At 39.2% G+C, this 15,382-nt stretch overlaps 1 protein-coding gene across 2 annotated transcripts in view; it reads right to left on the bottom strand.

Annotated features, from left to right (window-relative positions):
• Positions 1-7,539: 7,539 nt before the first annotated feature.
• The window catches only part of smoc2 (SPARC related modular calcium binding 2), a 29,455-nt gene continuing 21,612 nt past the window's right edge, over positions 7,540-15,382 (bottom strand). For both annotated transcript variants that reach the window (XM_032553852.1, XM_032553853.1), the window contains exons 10-14: positions 14,115-14,197; positions 9,819-9,918; positions 9,056-9,303; positions 8,300-8,337; positions 7,540-8,072 (exon numbers count right to left, since the gene is read on the bottom strand). In XM_032553852.1, the coding sequence (XP_032409743.1) occupies positions 8,049-8,072; positions 8,300-8,337; positions 9,056-9,303; positions 9,819-9,918; positions 14,115-14,197 (493 nt within the window). In that variant the 3' untranslated portion in view covers positions 7,540-8,048. The remainder of the gene's footprint in view (positions 8,073-8,299; positions 8,338-9,055; positions 9,304-9,818; positions 9,919-14,114; positions 14,198-15,382) is intronic.

The raw sequence follows: 15,382 nt of genomic DNA, 5'->3' as shown, positions 1-15,382 counted from the left end.
CCCGCGTTGGCCCGCCAGATGTTTGGAGAGACTACCTGCTTCTCAAACAGGGGGAGACATGACAGGGCAGGTCAGCGGAGACGGAGCAAAACAAAGAGTCACATTTCACAGACCCTCTATCAATCAAACATCTTAGAAGCACAATCACACACACACCAATCCCACCGGCTTCAAAGGAAGATTTGTGAGGGATTTTTCCTTTCCTTCTGAACAAGAGGCCGTTGTGGAGCAGCAGCAGTGATTATTGTTCGCCGTTGCAACTTGAGATGTTACTATAACCGCTGTGCATGTACCATTATAGATCTAATCTACATGGAAACAAGGAGGAGGGAAATTAATCCTTTACTTTTGAGTTTTCTAAGGTGATGATTAACACACAAGCACAGGGAGGAAGTCAGGCCTTTCCAGATATGAGTAAAGGCAACACATTGCTGAACATATTTAAAGCCTGTGGCTTCTCTTCTGGCAACATATTGTCATAATTGTAAAAAATAAATACAGCTTCTGATTTGGGAACATTTACTAAAAGCAGAATAAATCACTAATGACCCAATAGTTGGGCCTCTTCTGCCTCTTCTTTTTGAATTCTTTGGTTTTCACTCCAGGTTTTATTAGGATTCAGGTGTGACATCAAAGTTGGGAAAAGACCAATTTTATGTCTGGAGAACCATTTCTGTGTTGATTTGGATCATTATCCTGATATAAAAACCCAGTAACATGATGACTGCAGGGTTTTTGGCTTTATAAGCTAATTTTATTACAAAAATAACTATTCCTTAATTTAGAAATAAATCACTCAAATTAAAGGCTGGATTTTCCCAACATTTCCTTGTGGGTTTCTGCTGCAGCAATAAAATATGAATTCAATTCTTTTTCAGCATGTCTTCAACAGCACATGATCCTCAATAAAGGTGGAGGATGGTGTTCTGTTCCGTTTTGTGTTTCACATGTTGGTGAAATGACTGGACTGGTGACTGTTGTTCAGGCCGCCTGTGTCTGAGCCTAAGCTCTAATTTATTCATCTCACTTCGGTTTTCCACTTTGGAGGCTTCTCAATCAGCTTAGAAAGTGTTTGTAAGAGTTTCTAATCCCAAACTATGGATTATTTGGTAATTGTGTAAATCTCTGGATCTGAGTCGATTTCTGCAAGTTACGACTGCTTGTAAAAGTGATTATAACCCTTCGCATGATTTTAGATTGCAAAGACAAACTTCAGTTCTTTTTATTTGGAACTTTGTGTGAACAACAGAAATTAGTCCATAAATGAAAAGTGGGAAAGACATGATGTATAACAGTGTGGTGAATATTTATATTAATCCCCTTCCAAGTCAATAGTTTGTAGAACCACAATTTTTATGGATGTGCCAAAACTTTCTCCAGCTGAATAGAAACAAAGCAGAAGTTATTATTTTTGGATCATCTAGAGTCAGCACACAACTTCAGTTATTACAGCCGGAAACTATGACTAAACCCCAAATCTGTGTGTAGTGATGAACTCTGACCTGAACCGTCAGAGCCACATAAAGTCAGTTACAAAGTTGGCCTTCTATCACCTGAAGAACATTTCCAGGATTAGAAAATGTCCCAGAAAAACCTAGAAAAGCTCAGTCATGCGTTTATTTTTAGTCACATTGATTACTGCAACTGTTGCAGTCAACACACCTAACAAATCAGAGTTATGTAGTTTTTATATGTACTTGTGAAGCTTGGCCAAACAACCTTCAACCTTTAGTACATTTATGTCTCTGTTTAACAAAAGAAAACGCTTTAGCTCAATTTGTCCTGTTTTTCTGTATCAGATCAGTATTGGCCGATGCCAAATCTCAGATACTGGAAGTGAAGAAAGTGGATAAAATGTGACATGATTGTTCAGAATGCAGACACTTTGAAAACAATAAGTTACATATCCAATTTAGTTCCACACATAGACGTGGCACAGATAGGATTTCTTTAGTAGGCAAAAAGATTGGAGTTGGGATTTCAGCTTGCTGTGAAAAAAGACAAATATACACTAGGTCACATGTGAGCAGATAAAGTGGATCAGATTGGCCTGCTGTGTAAATGTAACTTTTTGAGTTTTTTTTTCCAGGATTATGTTTTTCAGGGGTGTACTGACTGTCCCGGTTAATTTGTTGGGCTCAGTTGTTGATGCTGTTATCTGTCTGGACTCATGGCAGTATGAACCCCCACTCCCACAGACACCCATCCACCGCCCGCCTGGCCCCGGCCGTGCACCTGTCTGCTGCAGGCAGCTGTGGGTGGGCGGGCCTTGGCTGTCAGAGGAGCATTCCTGAGGAGAAGTCACCCTGTTAATCCCCTGGGTTTAGACCCGACAGCTTCCCCCGCCTCCCACCTTCACTGCCACCCCCATCACACAGCTAGCGCCTCTCCTGCTCAAATAAGTTACAGTCATATCATGTCAAAGGGCGGGCAGTGTGAGATTAAAGGGCCGGTACCCTGCATGCTCATTCCCCGTCTGCAGACCCTGGTGTTGCAATCCTCCTGAATATTCAGAGATGAGAAAAAATATCAGCCTCAGATCAGCAGGCTTTGTTGGAAACATTATTACTTCACTTCCTGTCAAACAATTTGACAGGAAGTGTCAAATTGTACACTTCTACAGTTTCTCGTCCAAACTGTAGGTGTTTGTAGCTGTTGAGGTCACAGATACAAGCACCCTGCCTGTTGTCTTGTGGGAGTTTCATTCCTCTAATTGCCCATATCACTCTGTCTGCATCCCAGTTATTTTTTTCTCTCCTCCCTCTATCAAACAAAAGTCTCTTTATCACTGCGGGAAATTCTGATGTCAGCCCAGATCCTGGACTTGGCAGCCGCTCCGTTCAGCTGGAACACATAAATGAGAAATGTTGCACATGTCACCAGTGGGTGCAGAGAACGACGCTCCCCCTTCGGTTTTTCCCTTAACGCTGCAGACACTCCTATCTGGAGCGCAGCGTTTTATCTCGCATGGTTTGCTGTTTTGGCAGCGACGCATCCATGTCAAGTAACGCAGCATGAGAAGAACTGAGGCTGGACAACAGCAATGGACACACAGTCAACTTAACGTTATTCACAGTGTCCTGATAGCTGATGTGCCCATTTCCCGTTTTACTCTAATGTGTCATAATTTTATGTTAATACTTGGTCATTCAGATAATTACTTCAAATAAATCTTCATGTTCTTAATTTCTTCAAAATCATCCATATAGAGCTTTCCAAAAATCTTTGTATCCCTTAAACTTCCCCACATTTCATCATGTTGCAACTACAAACTTCATTACATTTTATTAGGATTAAACATAAAGGACCAACAGAGTGTATTCTGTTTGTAGGGATTTACTGTAAATTTTAAGGAAACATTTCCATGGTATTTAGACTTTTTTAAAGAAAAAATATTTTAAAAAATGTGGTGTAAATTTGCATTCATCCCTTCTGGACTCCTAAATAAAATCCAGTTATCATGAGAAGTTATCTAATCAGTAAACAGAATCCATCTGTGTCTATATTTCAATCTCAGTAAAACCCTGTTGCACAAAAAAGCTAAATATTTTTTATATAAACCTTACAAAAAAAATAAATGTTATATTTCCATCTCCAAGCTACAGAGCCATCTGGAAGGCTTCACATTTTTTTCTTTATGTTTTCTGTATCTGGGTCTTCAGAGTTAAGCAGGCATGAGTGTACTTTTCATAAATTATGAATTAAAAATTATGTATTTTATTGGTCTGATTTAATAATCTCGAATGTCATGTTTTCTTTTGCTGTAAGCGTAAAATCATCACAATCAACAGAAATAAAGACTTGAAAACATCAGTCAGTGTGAAATTAATTCATGCAATGTGTTTCATTTAGTGTCAAGTTAATGAAATAAATTATTTTTGATGATCATTTAGTTAATAAGATTTGCTACTGTAATTGGAGTGAAATGTGTTGTTTTTCTTTTCAGAAACAAATAAGTAAATAAAAAAAACAGGCTTTTTCTTTCCACTTCACATTTATGCATAACTTTGTGTTGTTCTATCACATAAAATCATAGGAAAATTTGTTGCATTTTTTTAATATGATGCAATAAAAGACAAATCAATTCATAAAATATGAATAACTTAGCAAACTGTAAAGAGGGAACGTTATGATCACATGCTTCAGATACTTTTACAGAAGTGACACGTTAGAGGAAGATCGTTTCAAGGACTTTAAACTCCATATGAATTCAACGTGAATATCTTGTATGGTACATTTCAGCAACAGGGCCGTTCAAAGTGCTTTACATCATAAATATACAAAAATACAAAGTCATAGAACACAATCAACAATTGACACATTACATTTTGCAAAGTTACACATCAAAATGTCTTGATTCACTATTGGCTAACATTTGCAAAGCAGCCAATCAGGGGGCAAAATAAATTTTCCTTGGCGCTGATTGAACCTCTACAAACAGAGAAGACCAGTAGTGGACACACTTTCACTAATGTTTGTATCATAAAGTGTGCAGGTGAGTGCAGTAAAGAAATCTGGGCTGGGATGGAATCAGCGACAAACAAAATCATCATTGTGGCATCCCAACATAAATGAATGTTAAAAGGAGAATATAAAGTACAACCTTCCTGTTTTCAACCTGCTTTAAGTCATTAAGTCAGCTGAAAATGTGCACTTTTTAGGGGAGACATCATTTATCAAAAGGCCTTTTGTATGAAGTGTACCACCTGCATTCAGTAGTTTCTCTTTCTCACTAATTCATTTTCTTCAGTGCAGTGTCTGTGTTCTGCTGCGCTGCCTGGACTCCTCAGGTGTGTGTGAGTGAGAGCTGAACAGAGAAGGTCCCAGGGTGCAGGCCGTCCCCGAGCTATTTACCCGCAGACCAGAGCCCCTCTGGGGCAGCGGGGGAAGCCGCTGCTGGGCCAGAGGCTATTAAAGCCCTGATGGCTTCTGACAGTAATTTCTTCATGAGTCCACAGTCCACAGCCTGCCAGCAGGGCGATTGGATGCCTCCTTTTGCCCATTAAAACACACAAATGTGTGCCAGCGGCTCATGCTCAATGGTATCTCTGTGCTTGCAGAGTGTGTTTGTGTATATGGGAGTGAGAGGAGTGAAGAAGCAGGGTTAAAGAGAGCGAGATGAGGAGGTTCTGCCAATGGTGAGAAGGTTCTGGTGATGGTGCCAAAAGGTTTGGGGGCTTTTCTTCAGCCACTCCATCAGTTCAGGCTGGAGTCCAAGCCATCAAGGGAACATGTTGGGAAAACCAGGCCCTGACATCCAGCCAAATCATAAAAAGTGTTTACATACATCGCTGCCCAGAGGAGAGAAAAATTCCTCTTGATGAGAGTTCAGCATTGTGTAGGAGGAAGGCTGGATCGTCAGGACCCTTGAAATTGCTGCACCTGTAACAGGAGCAGCGTCAACAGATGATATGGCTGAAGAGAATTCAGTCTAAATCTGTCTTCTGCCTTTTAGCGGTTCAGAGATTTTTATTTTGAACTGGACTCAAGATTGTGTCCAGTTCTAAAATATCTGAAAGAAAATGCAGCTTAGGAAGTAAAAATACTTTGATACAATGCTACTTGGTACGTTATTGGCTGGTGTTTGCAAAACAGCCAATCCAGGAGCGGATTTCATTTTTCTTGGCGCTGATTGGTTGGACCCCGGTGATGTGGAAGGCCAGAAGTGGGCACACTTTCACCAATCCACTAATGTGCTAATAGTGGGGCTAATTTTTAGTTTAGCGCTTTTGCTAACATTGAAAACATTTAGCGCACTTAGCTAAATGTTTTAATTAAGATCAGGATTTTGAGTTCTCTGTTTACAAAATGCAAGACATTGAGAAATAATTATTAATTTGGTTTCTCATTAAAAACCAAATTGGCACATTACTTTTGTGGGTTTTTCTGGATTCAGTTCAACAACTTCTAATGCTGTGGAAAGAGGGCGTTTAAAAAGGTCAAAGGTTATCCAGCACTAATCCACTGTCAGTAATGATCTCTCCTCTGTGTTTCCCTGGGGTGTTAAACCCAGACCATTGGGCTGGATTAGATCACAGAAAAGAGACTGATGTGTTAATCATAAATTAGAGGTTAAGCCAGAGCGAGCGGGTCAGTCTGAGGTCAGCGGCTCAGCACTTCACAGATTTATAAGGGCGAAAAGCCACGGCTGATTACTTAGCAGCCTCAGCATAATCAGGCAGGAACAAAACAATGCACAGTGGTGTGAGTCAAAGCTGGTCTGAGCTGAATGTTGTTGCTCAACAGAGAATCTTTTCAAACCTCACAGAGTGACTGGGGTCGTAATTATAAGCACCCAGAGGGAAGGCATTTATTAAGAAGGAAAAAACATCATGCACCAGCAAATGTTTTGTTTTACAAAATCAATATTGCAACAAATGGCTTCAATTTTCTCCCCTAGAACCATTTTTAATTTAATGACATGTTTTACATCATTATTCTGCTAGAATTCCCCATGATTTTCAGTTTTCTGGCACCAGCCACACATTTTTCTGTAAAATATCCTGGAGTTCAAAGAGTTCATGATACTTTACTCTAAAAGACTCACATCCTTTGGAAGATAAATAACAGTCTACATTTCCAATATTAATGGTGGTAAAGAAAAGACATTTTTTGGAATACCTTTCAAACAATTAGTTCATCATAATCCAAATGACTTTAGTTCAGTTTTGTCAACTTTCTCTTTTTTTCACATTGTAGCTGATTTTTGTGTATTGATTGTTTGCTGATCTGTTTAGTCTTTTCATTTTAATAGTCTCAGAATTTATTTTCCAGCTTTCTGTGTTCATGTCCACAGCTGATCTGCATTCAGTATTTATTCTCACCTGTTTCCCACCTGGAGATTTTGGTGATAATGGTTCACAGTTGGTCAGCACAGTGGACCAATTATATTGCTGCCTTGCAGCAATATTCTCCAGTTTCAGATCCCAGTCGCCTTCATATCCCTTAAAGCTTGAATCCTTATCCAGTCTTGTTTTTCAGATTATGTTTTAAACTTTTTAATGTTTAGCCAGGCGGCTGGATTATTTTTCAGCCATATTTTGATTTAAGGTGATCACATATCTGGTGTTTGTCAGTATTTCCTTTTTTGAAGAGCAGTTAATTACATACAAAATGTTCAAAATAGTCTGAAAACATACTGCTAAATCCTTAAAGCTAATTAGATTCCCTAAATCCATATTTAATAGAAACATACGAACAAGGCTGCACATCATGTGTTTTCAGTACGTGAGGAAAATCTGTAACAAGAACAACATCACTTGTTCTTCCAATTTAAACATATTGGCTCAAGGGAACTGGCAAACATTTGTTAAACCGAAAGATATACAACCTCTGCTGTGTGTGACTAATACTTGGCTCTTTGAGAAGATGTCGACAAGCTGTTTTATTAAAGGCCGTGTAAAAAAACACAAAAAAGCAAATATATTGTAAGATTTATATGACAAGATAAACTGTAAAACATGAGCAGGTTTCAGGAAAACAAAGAGACTGCCTGATTTAACTTTATTTATAATCAATGAGACAGACCCACACCACAACATGTATAAAAGAGTTCTTTATTTCTAATAAAGATGAATATATGCAAACATATGAGACATTTTTATGATTTACTGCATGATTATTAATACATTCTTGCAAACTGCTTTACAAAACACAAAAACATATGTAACAGATAAGCAGACAAGATGATGTGGTCTAATTTATCGATGCTACAGAGCAAACTATACAAATATCTGCCTTGAAAACTAACTGGGGCAAAAAAAAATCTAGCATCAAACATAAAAACCTGCTCTGCTTTTTTAAAAGTAAATTTTTAGACACACAAAGGACACATACATTGTATGTGTTAAGTATTTCTTGGATGTAAGGACATAAAACGTTAACTACACCGTTCACAGATTCAGCAGTCTGTTTAAATATCTAATTTCTACAAAGTGAATTTACATTTTCTTTTTTTTTTCTTAAAGTACAAAGTGCAAATACTATAGTTTCCACTGTTGCCGATTGGTGAGGGTAGATTCTGGGACTCAGAGGGGAGGCGTCAGAAGTTAGCCCTGTTTCCTCACGGGGTTCTGTGGAGGGAAAATTAAATCCTGTTAAACAAACTGGTTCATGTTTTTACAGTTCACCTAACTCCATATTCAGGATTCACATCACTCAAACAGATAATATTACGCAGTGGTGGGTACACTTCTGCTAACGAGCTAATAGCCAAGCTAGCTTTTTAACTATGTAAATAAACTGATTTCAGTAATTTAACTCAGATCATGCATCTAATTTTCCCATTAATTTTACTTACTAGTTTACTGGAAGGCAGGTCTTCCCCCGATTTGGCACCTGTAAGACAAAAGCAGGTTTTTAACTTCAGCAACCTAAAAATGAACAACAAAGTAGAAAAGTTCAGACCTCACTTTGCTAACAAACAGAGCCTTTAATAAGGACTATTGCTTTAGTTGTGCTGCAGTAATAAAATGACAGATTTACACCAACATAGATGTCCCAGTTTTTTCTTTTTTTTTCACAAACGTCCCATTTTTGGACAGATTTTGTTGAATTTGGCACCTGGGGGAGAAAATGTTGCAGTTTTTGTATATATACTTATTGATAAAAGAATAAGGTTTTATTTTTAAAGCAAGATTTAGGGTTATTTAGGCTGCTTCAACACTTGTCGAGCAGTAAAGGTCTCCAACTATTTACTGAAACACACACACACACACACACACCTCGGATGTGGAGTTTTACCTACAGAATGGTTTTCATAAATCAGAAATTTAATCAAAACTCTGTTATTGGAGTTTAAAGATAGGGAGCAAACAAAAGAGTAAAGTTTGAATCTGATTGGTTGAAAAACTCCCACCTGAGGCGTGCTGCTTTAACCCAGTCAATTATTTTGGTTTAAATTACATTTCTCTTCATGTTAGTAACCCAGTTCTGTTGTGATCCGAATGTATTCTGTAATAAGCAGATTGAATTAGTTTTGATTTAGGTTTTCAGCAGCAGATAGTTGGGATCTGTAAAGTGAAGGGATTTTCCAGCCGTTTTTTATGCAGCTTACCGTCTTCCTTGGTCACCCCGAGGCAGCCCATGAGCTCCTGCAGCGACAGCGCCTTGTCGTTGCTGATGTCACAGTACTCCACAAACTTCTTCACACACTTCTTCGGCTTGGACTTTTTGCGCAGGAAGCGCTTGAAAGGCTTGATCTCCTTCTTTCCGATGTCTCCGCTGCCGTTTTTGTCAAGCTGGCTGAAGTACCAGTGGACGACTCTCTCCTCCAGAGTGTGGCTGGGGTCAGGCTCGGCCATCCTGAGGGACAGCTGCATGTCAGTCAGTCTGAACATCACTGAAAAGTGGATTTATTTCAATAATTTAACTAAAATAAAAGATCTATGCTATTCAGATTCATTCACATGTGTCTAACTTTTATTTCTGTTAATTTTGACAATCATAAAAATCCAACCTCCAGTTTCTAACAAATTGGGATTATTATAAATTATTATTAAAAAAACAATAAAAATAGTACAAGTGTATCCATTACTGTACATACTATGAACTCAATAGTTGGTGTTGGTTGGGGCTCCTTTTGCCTTTGTTTTGAGCTTCACTTTGTGAACTGAATTACTGAAATAAATGAACTTATTAATGACATTCCAGTTTATTTTTCCATTCATTGATCCTGTGCTATTTCATCATATTATTAACTACCGTAACATGAATGTTTCTGCCTGTTAGGAGGGTAAACTGCCTTCATGCCTCGAGGTGAAAAACTGTGGCCACTGATGTGATAAGTAATTGCAAGAGGAACGTTTTCACTTCCATACCTTCCGGCGGATGCTGGATCTGTGACAGCATGCACCATGTCTGTCGACAGCGCGTCAAGAACACTCGTCAAGAACTCTGTTTTCTTTGCCCCAGGACAGCCTGCAAAAATCCACCACAGACCAGAGTTTGTAGGAGCATGCTGGATGCACTTCACTGGCTTTGCAAAAAATGCAGTACAGTCACTATTAGGAACCTGATAAATGTTGAGAAGAAGAGGCAAATCATGTTGTCTTAATATGAAAAGCACATAAAACCAAGAGAGGAGTAAATAAAATACATCATCTTACTTTCTCCAGTAAAGATTGTTCTGAGCAGCAGGAGGAAACGATTTACAGTGTCACAGACTCACTTGGTTCAGAATAAAAAATAAAGGCTTTCCTTCAGCAGTCAAAACAACCCCAAAGCGGGTATTTTGTGGTACAGTTGGCACTAAAAATAACTAAAATAAGCAAGATCATGTTATGAAGTAAAATCCATGATTGCTACCTGGTAAAAACAAACATTGAAGGGTTATTACTTGCGGAAAGTTGAGAAAATTCAGTGGTAGAATGACCCTAATGACAGTAATTGTCTGTCAGGCCATAAAGTTTTAAGAGCAACTTGACCAAGGATGCTCCACAAAAACTGAAGGCGACGAAGGCCTGAGAGATTCTTCCTGCTTTCTCACAATCTGCGCCTGCAGAGAACAAGAAGTCCTGCGCAGGTTCCTGCTGTTTTTACGGCTCTCGCCTGCAGGGCCAGATTCTCCTGTGCAGGAGATAATGGCAGCTTTGGGCCTCTAACAGGTGGTGACCAGCATCCCAGTGAACACCCAGCCTCCTCCAGGCTCTCACAGGGTTAGCGTTCAGCGCCGAGCCGAAGGTGCTGTGGAGGACGGCACAGCACCGTCCTCCTGAGGAATCTGAGCGCGTCAAGCGTTAGCTGCTTCCTCTTGGCAGTAAAAGCTTTTTCTTTGGGGACTGAGAGAGACTAGCGCCAATGTCTGTCTGGACAGTGTTTAACTGTAGGACACTAATGTGCCTGCAGTCGCTCTAAGGAAATTGAGTTAGGCTGTTTTACGTTTATTTTAGAGCTGCAGTGGCAAATGGCTCATGTCTCTTTTTATAATTAGTGTAGCTGTATTATACACAAGTTTGACAGACACACCACAGAATCTTAAAGCCTTCACTGCAAAAACACAAAGTCTTATCAAGTATTTTTTGTCTATTTCTCGTGCAGATATCTTAGTACACTTCAAATAAAAGAAAATAACTGAGAAATAATTTTTCAGCAATAAATTGGAGATTGTTTTAAGTAGATTATTCCTTAATAGTGATGACAAAGAACAAGTTCTACTGAGAGATTATTTCACTTGTAACATGGGAAAATGTCATCTTAGTAAAATAATCTGCCAATGGAAGTTGTTCTTTTTTCATCAATAAGGAATAGTTGACGTAAAACAAGCTCCTAGTTATTGTTGAATAGTTACTGGTAAGTTAGTTTTATCTTATTACTAAAATACTTGCACTAGAAACTAGACAACACTTGGTAGGGCTGTTTTTTTTTGCATTATGCATCATTGAATTGAATTGAATTGAATTGAAATGAATTGAATTGAATTGAATTGAATTGAATTGAATTGAACTGAATTGAACTGAATTGAATTGAACTGAATTGAACTGAATTGAATTGAACTGAACTGAATTGAATTGAACTGAATTGAATTGAATTGAATTGAATTGAATTGAATTGAATTGAATTGAATTGAACTGAACTGAATTGAACTGAATTCTGCCAATCTTCCCTAAAAGTCACCCTGTCAGATATATTTGAGGACATGCATCAGATTTCTTTATGGAAAACATATTCAAAACCTTGCATTATTTTCATGTCACTTCACAATTATGTTTACGTTTGTGTTAGTTTATGACTCAGAATCGGTGAAATACGTTGGTTTGTGTTTATACTGGGAGGAAATCTGAAAGGCTTCAAGGGGTATGAATGGGTTTGCAAGACGATGTAAATGAAAAAAAAAGCCTAATTGCAGAACCAGCCTCTACATGTCTTTTAAGCGACTGGCCAGTGGGTGTGTGTGTGTGTGTGGGTGTGTGTGTGTGTGGGGGTGGGTGTGTGTGTGTGTGTGTGCGCGTGCTCCTGTGCATGGCTGCTAATAAGAAGGGGTGTTTTTCTGTGGAGCCACACGGAGCAGAACTCTGTCAGCACTCACAGCCACAGCTCACGACGCCTGCCCCAGCGCTGCCCAGCCATCCCGCTCCAGCGGCTTGGCTTTCCTCTCCCCCCCTTCCATGGCAAGGCGCTCCGTTCTTGCTTCTCGCCCCATAAACCTCTCAACACCAGCGCTTCAGCTGCAAATGGGCTGCAGCCATGTAAAGGCAACATTTATAATTATTCTGTGTTTGCTCTGTGACGACGTTTACAGTCGTTGACGCAACTGCTTATGAAGAAAACAAGATGCTTTGTTTGTTTTTCACTATGTTTTGGCTTCTTTCATAATTGGAAAACTTGGTTCACATTATGCAAGTAAATTTGGCGGGTTTAGAATGAAGTCTGTGTCCATCAGTGCATAAAGTATTATTTGTTGTATCACAACAGTCAGGATGTCTTGAGCATGAGGTCTTTCCAATAGCACAGTTTTCTATCTCCACACATTCCACTTGAGAGTAGAGATGAGAGATATTTGGCTTTCTAAGAAGAATTTATCTGTGAGCTAATTGTCTCTGTGCTTCTTATGAAACGTCCCTGATGCCGCCTGCGCTGAGATGCAGAGCTGTTCTGCTAAATGCAGCACCTGCGAGGCGAGCGCATTCCCTGCAGCGTTCCCTGGCACTGTGTTACATAAACAGCTGTGGATGAGGAGGGAACAGAGGCCGCTCTGTTCACATGCTGCTGGATTATTAAAATGTTTACTAAACCAACAAAAATAAACAAAAAAACCATAAAAAACAGCTGATTTGCCGAGAAATACTCGGATTTAACTAGGATTTGTTTACATGCACAGGCTGAAAACCACAACTCTAAAACAAAAAAACAAATCACTTTTTAACCTAAAGTTTTTATGTCAAAGTTAATTCCAACAGGGCTGAAGTGAAAAAGAGACTGAGTGAGGTGCTGCAGAGAGATAAAAGCTGAATTATTAACATATCATATCAAAAATAAAGAGTAAGAATGCTGCTGTTAGCCAAACAGTTCAGCAAACTGCTCTGCAAGAAAACATCGTCACTGAAAGAAGTCATGCACTTCAACAAAGATCCTACGGCCTTTAAGGGGAAAAATCAGGCCCATAGCACCACATGTCCTCCACCATGCTTCACATTGATCATAAGGTGCTTCTCTCCAGTCATTCGCTGTTTATTTCAGGCCAGATTCTCTTTAATGGTTGCAAAAAATAAAAATTGTAAAAAGGTAGTTTAATCTGACAAATGCACACAGTTTCTTTTAATGTTGCTGTCCCGTTTTCCAACTTCATCATTATGTCATATTTTCTTATCTTTCCTGTTTTCAAGGCTAGCTAAGAGTAATAGACCTCAGTGTGTCAGGTTGATTTATGTCCCAGAAAAACAAGGAATCACACATTACAAATTAAGAGCTTCTTGAACCAATGAAATGTACACAAATTAAAAGTTGATTTCTCTAAGCTTTTCTGCTTCTAACAAAAATAACTTTAAGGCTTTTGCCATCTTCATTCACAGTGCCTACAACTGCTTTCAAACAAACATTCTTTCCTGTTTGTGTTTTGTTTCTAAATTCTCCCAAGTCCATTCAGACACATCTGCAAACATTGCAGTCAGATGCAAGCAGTCTGATTTCACCCTGCAAAAGTTCCCCTTAAAGCAGTTTTATGTAATTAAGACAAAGGTATGAACATTACCCCAAACCGATCTTCTGCTTTTAATTTACCTATCTGCAATGCTATCAGTCATAGTATCACCACCTGTCTCTGGCATCCTATTATCCATTATCTGCAGCTCACCTCCCTGCTGTTCCTCCTCACTGCTTTCATTCGCTGTCCTTCATCTCCAGTGTCAGTTGAAGATTAATCCTCCCCCAATCCGTCTCTGTCTGCCTGCTTATTGACCAGTGAAGGGTGCTATCTGGTAATCCTCTGCTCTTTATCAAGCTTTTCCTTGACCATCAGTGCTAATGATGTCTACACACACTAACAGGCACAAACACACACATTGTTATCAAAGCATTGGAAGCTTGGCAGAAGTTTGAGACCAAGATGTTAAAAACATCCCCATGTGGTCTGAAGGAAGAGGAAAAATAAAGACAAATTCCAGTAACTGGAGAAATACCTTGGAGATGTCTGCTTTTATAATGGTCCTTTGGTTTAGTTGGATGAGCTCTGGCATTACCGTCACACTTTGGCTGTTCGTACCTGTAAAAAAATGTGAATCAAGTCAAGGTTACATGGGACTTAAGGGATTGTTTACAACAGTGAAGCCCTCATCGTAAAATCTGAAGAATCCTGTGTTCCAGTGACCCCGGTCACTTAAATCTTAGGGATCCAAATGATCATTCTGTGGTGAACCAGGGGCTGTGAAACTCATCCAAAAAGAGGGGAAGAAGTTGGAAGCGGAATGAGGACAGAAAGGGGAGGGATGGTGTTAGAAAAAGAGAGGCAGCCAGGGAGCGTGGGACACAAAGATGCCTCCACAGCCTCCCTGACAGATAGTGTTGTCCTTCTAGCTGCTGTTTGATGGGGTCAAAAAACTGGCCAGTGACAAGGAGGAAAAACCTCACTTCCATATGTGCCCTAATGTGCTGGCTGGCACTCTGCCTGGATTCCTGTTAATGTGATACCTTGCAATGCAGCTTAATAAGAATGTAGCTAGTCCTCAACTGTCAGCTTGCCTGACCTTTGACCTGCTGTTATCCAGTCCACTGAGTCCATCTCTGGTATCAGCAACACAAATGTCTGTCAGCATGTCAAGGTCAGATGTGCAAGTTTAGCGGGTCGTTTCATGGAACCATCATGGCACTGGCCTGGTACTGGCCTGGTACTGGCCTGGTACCAAAAGGTTCCATAAAAGCTACAGGAAAGAACCTGAAGTTTCATAAATCCTCCAGGGAATTTCATTGAAAGCACTTGGAATGTCTCAGAAATGTTCAATGAAAGTTAAGAAGTTTTATAAACATTCCAGGCAAGTTTCATGAAAGTACCTGAAACTTTCAGAAAGGTAAGAAAGATAACTTTCTGTAACTTTCTTACTTTGAAAAAAGTTCCATGAAGGTACTTGGTAAGTCTCATAAAACGTTCATAAAAACTTCAAGAAAGTAGCAGGTAAGTTCCATTAAAGTACCTGGTAAATTTCACAAACATTCAATTAAAGTTTCTTAACCATTCCTAGGTTTCATAAATGTTCCAGGAAGGTTTCATGAAAGTATCCAGTTAATGTCATCAAATTTTCAGGAAAGTTCTAGAAAAGATCCTTGAAAGTAAGCTAGTAAATTCCATAAAAGATCCAGGAAAGTACTGAATAAGTTTCATAAAAGTTCCAGGAGACTCCCGGGAAAGTTCCTTGAAAGTACTTGGTAAGTTTCATAAATATTCCATAAAAGT

The sequence above is a fragment of the Xiphophorus hellerii genome, chromosome 22 (assembly GCF_003331165.1).
Source record: "Xiphophorus hellerii strain 12219 chromosome 22, Xiphophorus_hellerii-4.1, whole genome shotgun sequence".
Lineage (NCBI taxonomy): Eukaryota > Metazoa > Chordata > Actinopteri > Cyprinodontiformes > Poeciliidae > Xiphophorus > Xiphophorus hellerii.
The sequence above is the reverse complement of the archived record's forward strand: the minus strand, read 5'-3'. Positions and strand labels throughout refer to the sequence as shown.